Source organism: Alligator sinensis, unplaced genomic scaffold, assembly GCF_000455745.1.
Source record: "Alligator sinensis unplaced genomic scaffold, ASM45574v1 scaffold145_2, whole genome shotgun sequence".
Classification (NCBI taxonomy): Eukaryota; Metazoa; Chordata; order Crocodylia; family Alligatoridae; genus Alligator; species Alligator sinensis.
In genome coordinates this window covers 3,031,030-3,040,138 of record NW_005841954.1, presented here as the reverse complement: position 1 = coordinate 3,040,138, position 9,109 = coordinate 3,031,030, and the positions used below count along the sequence as shown (strand labels likewise).

General features: G+C 42.0%; 1 protein-coding gene across 7 annotated transcripts in view; it reads left to right on the top strand.

Annotated features, from left to right (window-relative positions):
* Window positions 1–9,109, top strand: part of ASCC3 (activating signal cointegrator 1 complex subunit 3) — a 567,052-nt gene that overhangs the window by 216,160 nt on the left and 341,783 nt on the right. For all 7 annotated transcript variants that reach the window (XR_003093256.1, XM_006020463.3, XM_025200058.1 and 4 more), the window contains exon 11: window positions 5,573–5,737. Coding sequence is in view for 6 of the 7 variants with exons in the window: in XM_006020463.3 (XP_006020525.1) it covers window positions 5,573–5,737 (165 nt within the window). In the remaining variant the exon portion in view is untranslated. The remainder of the gene's footprint in view (window positions 1–5,572; window positions 5,738–9,109) is intronic.

The following is a 9,109-nucleotide window of genomic DNA, read 5'->3' as shown; positions in this document are numbered from 1 at the left end:
ACAAACAAATAAAAAAAAAAAAAAAAAGCCATGAGAAACTAATGAAAATCTAATACCTTATCCCAGTTTGGTATATCTTATTTGTGTCCTGAATATCTTTTTCCATTGTAGTAAGCATACTATCTTTTACATAGTATGTTTGCATGTAATCAATGGCTAGATGTCTAGCTGGCAGCTTGTATCAAGTGGAGTGTCCTGGGATTCGATCCTGGGACTGGTTTTATTCAATATCTTCATGAATGACCTGGAAGATGGTTTGGAGTGCACCCTCAGCAAGTTTACAGAGACACCAAGCTGGATGGAGTAGTAGATACTCTGGAGGGTAGGGCTAGGATTCAGAGAAACCTAGACAAATTGGAGGATTGGGCCAAAAGAAATCTCATGCAGTTCAACTAGGACAAGTGCAAAACCTGCACTTAAGACGGCAGAATCCCATGAACTGGTACAGGCTGGGGGCTGACTGGCTGAGCAGCAGCTCTGCAGAAAAGGACCTGGGGGTTACAGTGGACAATAAGTTGAATATGAGCCAGCAGTGTGCACTTGTTGCCAAGATGGCTAAAAGCATACTGGGTTGCATTGGTAGGAGTGTTGCCAACAGGTCAAAGGAATTGATTATTCCCCTCTATTCAGCACTGGTGATGCCACATCTGGAGTACTATGTTCAGTTTTGGGCTCCCCACTACAGAAAGGATGTAGACATATTGGATAGAGTCCAGGAGAGGGCAACGGAAATGGTTCAGGGGCTGGGGCACATGACTTTTGAGGCGAGACTGAGCGAACTGAGCTTATTTAGTCTGGAAAACAGAAGAGTAAGGGGGGATTTAACAGCAACCTCCAACTCCCTGAAGCAGGATTCAAAAGAGGATGAAGGTAGACTGTTCTCAGTGGTGACAAATGACAGAACAAGGAGCAATGGCTCAAGTTGCAGCAAAGGAAGTTTAGATTAGATATTAGAAATACTTTTCTCACTAGGAGGGTAGTAAAACACTGGAACAGGTTACAGGTTGTGGACTCTCCATCCTTGGAGATTTTTAAGACCTGGCTAGACAAAGCCTTGGCTGAAATGATCTAGTTGGGGATGGGCCTGCTTTGAGCTGGGGGCTGGATTAGATGACCTCCTGAAGTACCTTTCAACCTTAATTTTCTTTGATTCTATGCATATCCTCTTCAAGTGTTATATATTTGGAAGCATAGACTGAAGTTGGGAAAAACCTTGAAAAAACTGATTTATTCTCACTAAATCTGTTTTTGGAGTTGCAACACATTTCACTAAGGCTCCCTCTACATGTTTTATCTATTGAGCAATTACCTTGTTAATTGTGCAATACATATAGACTGCCTACACATGTAAATTAAGTATTGTACCTTAAAAAGTTCCAAACAGCTATAAAGTTATTGCTCAAAAATGTGTAATAACTTTATAGCAGGTTTCTATCCAGCTTTAAGTTGCATGTGTAGGCAGTCCTGTGGCTGGGACATTGCAGCTGCTGCAATCATTCAGTCACTGGGGAGCACAATGCACCTTCTGGCTAGCTCCCAGCCACAGAGGTGTGGGGGCACTTTAGATAGTGGCTGGGAGATCTCAGACGCTGCAATCTCCCCGTCGCAGGATGCTCCACATACTCCTGTGGCTGGGACACTGCAGCCATGTCTCACAACTGATGGGACTCTTGGTCCTGGTTGGATCCCACACACAGCTGGGAATGTGAATACCCATACCTGATGGGACCAAGAACCCTGTCAGATGCAGGGAATTCTTGGTCCTAGCTGTGCATGTGGCAGAGCCTGGGCCAAGAGCAGGTACTCTCAGTCCTGGCTGCACGTGGTCCCTGGGGCTTCTAGCTTCATTGGCAAAGGGGACTCCTAGCTGTGGGAACCTGCTTCTTGCTGGTGTAGAGGCACCCAGTATCAGGCTTCCTCTGCATCAGCAAAAAGACATGATTGGATCTAATGCTCAGTCTTGCAATCGTGTCTCCTGTGCAATTGTGTGGATCATTCATTAGATCCAATTGTGCCTTTACCTGCATTTAGAGAGGGGTTCTAAGATTCAAACAGATGCTGTTTGAGCTCCTCTAGAAAATTTTAGTATCCTTACATTAGCTCTGTAGGCATTGTAATCTGCAGAGATGATTGATATTTTTTCCTTTAAGATTTTTTAGTTCTGAAGTCCTAAAAAAAAAAAAAGAGAGAGATTCAAAAACTGTGTCCAATAAAAAGTACATTTACTGTAAAAGTTCATAAGAAATTAAGAGGAAATAGCATAAGGTTTTCTTGCCAGACCTTCGACTCAGTTCTAATTTTTCAGTGTGAAGTATTGATTCTTCTAATCCTTCATTATCACAATTATATGATATGTTCATGCTTAAAATTTCCACTTTTATGGCAGACTCTTGTAAATCTTGTTTGCTGGATTGAGACTGGAAAGGGACATGGGTAATATATTTCTAGATAATTGACTAGATCTAGCTCTCATCAGTTGTGAGTAAAAGTAGTTTCCAACTATTTCAATATTATACATCAATGGTTTTCAAACTTTTTTGGCCTTATGCCTCAAAATTTTTTTTGGCCTTATCTGCAAAATATAGCTGCTTGTACCTTCTACAGCTGATGCATCTCTGCATGTTTATTCCTTAGGAAATGTGTTGACACTGATGTCAACACTTGGCAACACACAGTGACCAATCAGAAGCTCAAACACCATTTTTAAAATGTAGAAGCATATCCCCAGGGGTGTATATATAATTCAGTTAGGAAACCACTCTTATACATTAAAGGACAGTGGCTTAACAAGCAGAGTTGGCACCTGAGGCGCAAACACTTTTGGGGGCAAAGTGGGTATATGTGGGCTTCAAGAGCGGGGGAGGCATGTTGTTTATGCGGACAGCGTATATAAAACAATCACTTCTTTCAATTTTCTGGCAAGTATGTAAAACTATTAATTTGCCACAGACTGTGCTCTCTTAGTTAATGCTGTTAAATTAATCAAATAATCATCACCCATTATTCATTGGCAATAAGAGCATTCTTAGCTTTGTTCTTTAAATTCTGTGAATAAATTTTTCCTGGTTTCTTACCACTTGTATAGCAACCTTGGTGAAGTATCCTGGCCTGAAGTATAATTATTCTTTGTTTTCTTTTCAAGTTACTTTTCAATTGTGAAGGTATTACTGTAAGCTTTGTTTTATTAGTTTATAAGTCTTTTTTCTTTGTTTGTTTGTTTTTCTTTTTCTTTTTCCCCAGTGGATCTAAAGGGAGAAGAAGCCTGGAAATTTCAGGCTTATCATGTCCAAGGCAGTGATTTATCACTTCTATTATAAGGGTGTAAATATACAATAAATGACTCCCGTTAAATCACAGCCATGAAAGTTACCATGGCATTCCAGTGGATTAGACACAATTCTCAAGGGCTTTTATAAATAGGCTCCCTGTATACATGCTGGTAAGGGCATGATGGTTTCTAATGCACAATTTACACAACCACACCTCCTGCCATGCCACTTGTGCATGGCAGGAGGCAGGATTGTGGGACTGTGCATTACATTTCATTGTGCCTTATTGCCATCATGCCTCCCCCTGCACCAGCAAGAAGCAAGCTCCCACAGCTGGGAGCCCCACACACCCCAGTTGAGGGACTCCCAGCTGCTGAGGTGTCCCATGCACCCCCAGGGCCAGAGAATCATTGCAAAGTGATCCCCCTGCCCCAGAGGTGTGGGAAACCCATGGGGCCAGAGGATCCCAGGCCCTTGGGATTTCCCACACTCTGGAGTCCTAGGGATTGCAGCTGACCTGATTCCTAGGGTTCAGGGATCTGGGAAACACCTGAGCCCTGGGAATCATGGCTGCTGCGATCCCTAGGTTTTGGGGGTTTAACGCTTTTTCTGGCAAGTATGTAAAACTATTAATTTGCCACAGACTGTGCTCTCTTAGTTAATGCTGTTAAATTAATCAAATAATCATCACCCATTATTCATTGGCAATAAGAGCATTCTTAGCTTTGTTCTTTAAATTCTGTGAATAAATTTTTCCTGGTTTCTTACCACTTGTATAGCAACCTTGGTGAAGTATCCTGGCCTGAAGTATAATTATTCTTTGTTTTCTTTTCAAGTTACTTTTCAATTGTGAAGGTATTACTGTAAGCTTTGTTTTATTAGTTTATAAGTCTTTTTTCTTTGTTTGTTTGTTTTTCTTTTTCTTTTTCCCCAGTGGATCTAAAGGGAGAAGAAGCCTGGAAATTTCAGGCTTATCATGTCCAAGGCAGTGATTTATCACTTCTATTATAAGGGTGTAAATATACAATAAATGACTCCCGTTAAATCACAGCCATGAAAGTTACCATGGCATTCCAGTGGATTAGACACAATTCTCAAGGGCTTTTATAAATAGGCTCCCTGTATACATGCTGGTAAGGGCATGATGGTTTCTAATGCACAATTTACACAACCACACCTCCTGCCATGCCACTTGTGCATGGCAGGAGGCAGGATTGTGGGACTGTGCATTACATTTCATTGTGCCTTATTGCCATCATGCCTCCCCCTGCACCAGCAAGAAGCAAGCTCCCACAGCTGGGAGCCCCACACACCCCAGTTGAGGGACTCCCAGCTGCTGAGGTGTCCCATGCACCCCCAGGGCCAGAGAATCATTGCAAAGTGATCCCCCTGCCCCAGAGGTGTGGGAAACCCATGGGGCCAGAGGATCCCAGGCCCTTGGGATTTCCCACACTCTGGAGTCCTAGGGATTGCAGCTGACCTGATTCCTAGGGTTCAGGGATCTGGGAAACACCTGAGCCCTGGGAATCATGGCTGCTGCGATCCCTAGGTTTTGGGGGTTTAACGCTGGACATGGTGCATCTCTTTGGCTGGGAGCCCCACCAGCTGACAGGACACCCTGTCACATGAGAGACCCCGCTACACATGCAAATTAAAGCTTTATAGCAATCAGCTATAAAGTTAGTACAAATTTTTGAGGTCTAACTTTATAGCTGATTGGAGCTTTTTATTGTGTGATAGCTAATTTGGGTGTGTAGCTTGTCTCCAGGTAATTGCACAATTAGCAAGTTAATTGTGCAATCCCTGTAATGTGTAGAGGAGGCTGTAGTAAGCAATGTTATTCCAAAGTCAGGCAGAACGCAGGGTAGATTTGCACCTTTATAGGCTTGCTAAATCATACCTGTGTAACATAAGCTTTCATAAGCAGAGAGCTTGATTAGTCTATAAAGGTGCAAATTCAGCCTGTCTCTTTTTAATAAATACTTCTTACAAGCACCCATTGGAAGAAGGCAGTGAGGATATAAGTGAAAACTTAGAAGGGTGGATGATCTAGACCTGGAAGAAGTGGAGCGTAAGGCACATTTTGCCCTGTTAGCTATGGCATGATGAAAGTTTTAAAATATGTGATTTTATTTGTCACAGAAAACCTTAAATAGGATTTAAGCTTTTGCATTGGTAGATGCTTTTGAAAGTTTTGCCCAGAGAGTTCGATTGGTTTGATTTAAAAAAGTTGCATCTATGATTGAGTTTGTATGAATTGTTTTTCTTTGTGGATACTTAATATTCTTTTTCCTGCCTACTAGATGCTTGTTACCACACCAGAGAAATGGGATGTAGTGACAAGGAAGAGTGTCGGGGACGTAGCCCTCTCTCAACTTGTAAAGCTCCTGATTCTTGATGAAGTGCATCTGCTGCATGAAGACAGAGGACCAGTGCTAGAAAGTATAGTGGCACGCACCTTACGTCAGGTAAGAACAACTATCTTTAGAGCCTATGTCTATGCCTGTGTCCGTAGACCAACACGGCTACAACCTACACTATCTTTAGAGGCATTTTCATATAGTCAAGAACAGATTTCAGAGAGAATTATCCAAAAGGAAGTTTTCTTATATTTTTTAATGATTAAGCAGCTGCTTCTAATTGCAATGAAAGTTACAATGAAAAAGAAACACACATTGCATATTTTTCTTTAGCAATCTTTCCTTCTTTGCTGCATCAGATTAGATCATGTGTCAAAGATATGAGCCTTGGGCCTCCTAGAGGATCCAAGAATTCTGGGTGGGGGATCCTCCTAGAGGATCCTCTGAATTCCAAGCTACAAAATCCTTCAGGGAATGTGTATTGAGGGGAGGAGGGGGCAAGTGATGGCTGCTTTCATCTCTGCACTAATGCTCACCCCACTGGGTCCAGATCTGGTTTGTGAAGAGACCTGGAAGCACATGCAAGTTTGACATCCTGGTTTAGATGATGGGGAAGGCTTATCAAACTTGGATTGCATAATTACATGAATGTTGTTTTTTAAGAATCTGAGAGCAATATAATTCTATACCCCAAAATTCTAGACTCTCAGCAGGAGTTCTTTTTTATTGGGACTTTCCTAGATGAAAGCTCAGTCTGAGTAGTAACTGAAGAATAGAAAACAGAAAGAGACAAGAATGTAGTGTTGCTGGAAATATACTGTATATGTAAGTTCCACAAGCACTTTGTTTGCCTTATTTCCACTAGTATTTTTGAAGTACTATGGCAGACTGAAGGGGGATGGAAAATGAAGATCGCACAAAAATACAGATGTCTTATTTTTTAGAAGGGAAGGGAAGAATTCATAGAAAGGCAACAAATATGATTAAAGCCGTGGCAAAGGCTTCTCTGCAAAAAAAAGTTTGAAAATTGGAAATAATCCATTTAGAGGAATTGTGAATAAGGAACATGATAGAAGTATACAGAGGTTAAAATTGAATTTCTGTTTATCCGTTTTGATATACAAGAGGGCCATCAATAAAATCAATCAGCTACACAATTAAAATGGATGAAAAAGAAATATTGCTTTGCCAGGTGCATAGTTGATCTACAGAACCCACTGGCAAGAATTTTAAAAAAGAAATAGACGTGTCTGTGAATAAGCAGAGCATTTTTTTTATAAGCCAGCCTTCAGCATAGACACCTGGAGAACGCTTCCTTATAGGGAGGCTATTATATAAGGAACTCTGAACTACAGTCTTACATATTCTTGTTGAAGCATTTCATTCTAGCCACTCTGAGACAAGGGTACTGGAATAAATAGGGCATTTTTTGGATCTGGTATGCTAATTCCTGAGCTCCTGTATAAGTACAGCAGCAATGAAAGGAAATCGTTCATGCTGCTGCTACTACTACTACGGATACAAAACACTTTGATAAACTCTAGTTTATGTTAACTATTATTCCTCAGCATCCTCTTAAAGAATGGATTATTAAACCTTCTAGGTCACAGGCTTTTTGATGAAATCTGTGCAATTTCTACATATAGTGCAGTATTCTTTTGGAATTGTGAAGTTGTATTTAATGTTCAGATGTCATTAATATTACCTCTTATACAATGCCATATTTACCCAAGTCCAAGATGACTTTGGTTTTAAGACAACCCCCAATAATTATATCCTATACATGGAAAATAACAAATGTTGTTATAATGCTCCATGTATGAACTCTTAATTATTGGAAGGCCTTTCCAATTCCATCCCCATCACTGCAGCGGGGAAAGCAATGGCAGTGGGGCAAGCAGTAGAGAAAGCTGTAGCAGGGAGGCTGGCAGCCACCCTGAAGCCTGCCCCTACTCCATTTGCCCTTTCCCCTGCCATGGTGCTTGCCCCTTGCCACCTCTCCCCTCACCTTCCCCAGCCACTTCCCTTCTCTCATTGCATGTTCTCTGGCCCCTTCCCCCTCCTACATCTGCCACAGTTTACCAGCCTTGGTCCTGGCCTCAGGTTGGTACAGTGGCTACCTGACACTCTCTCCACAGTGGACCGTGCTCCTCCCCCACCCTTGGTCTACCTTGGTCAGTGCTGGAGCCAAAGCCACAGCAACTGTCTGCTAAAGGTCTCTGTTCAAATCTTATCCAATGTTGTTATTTTTTTCTTTTTACTTCGTATTGCATATGCTTAAATATGGTAGCATACTTTTCTCGGTTAGAAACAAAGAAAAGTATCTTCTTTTATCCCTGAGACTTAGTTTCATATTTCATGGCTCAGAGGTATTTTGTTTCAGTACAATAAAGGAGATCCTAGATAATAAAGAAAAGATATCTAGTCCATTGTCGTACCTGAAGTTGTTATTAACTATATATAATGGCATGCATTCTATAGGAAATTACTGTACAGGGAGTACACAACTTGTGGGAAACAGTCACTGTCAGTGTTGTAGTCCTGATGTAGAAGGATACATCAAATGTGTGTAGGGTTGTGTGGGGCAGGGGTGAGAGGAAGAGAGACTCCTGCAGAACACCATTTGATGCATCCTTCCACAATGATGCTGATAGCGATTGTTTCCCACAAGCTGTGTATTCCCTGTACAGTAATATCTTATAGACTGCATGTCATTATTTTGCTTAAAAGGATAGAAGCTGTATTAGGGAATAAAATGGAGAACCTTCAGATGTTTGGACTGCTTCAACAGAGTGCAGAAGCAAAACTGTTTTTATAGAAATAAAGAAGGTCTTTCATTGCTAAAAATCACATTTACCTTTTTGGGCTCCCATACATGAGCATGGAGGCTGCTCTGACATGCTGGAATTCCTGTGCATTGGAGCAGACTCAATTAATCGAGTCTGCTAGAGCATGGTAATTACTGCACTCTAGCAGCCTCTTTCATGTGTATCTGCATCCCTGCATTTAAAAATGGTGTGGGGTTGAACGAGCTTTAGTTCAAATGCCCCCACTGTTGGCTACAAAGGACCAAGTCATATCATAAACTTTGGGGCTGATCCTCTCAAACACACACACATTCACACACCCATGCACACACACACAGTAGCTAGCTATGAACACTAAGCACCGGTGTCAAGATATACCTATCTCCAAGCACTGGAGCTTTCTGTCGATGGCCAGTCGAGGCTTCTTTCAGTGAGATGTTGCTTCAGAAGGGGGTTGCCGGCTCGTCCTTCTGGCTGGGCAGGCGGAGTGCTGGTCAGGTCAGAGAGGGTGCCATTGTGGTTCATTGTTCACTGCCTTTTATCCCTCTCTGGCAGACTTTGGTGACTCCCCAATTTTCAGGCTTACCCAATCCAGGGGTCATTGATCTTGTGGGACGTCCCCCTGGGTGGTTGCTGGATGGCAGCTGTCAGCCCCAGGGGTCATGTCTGCAGG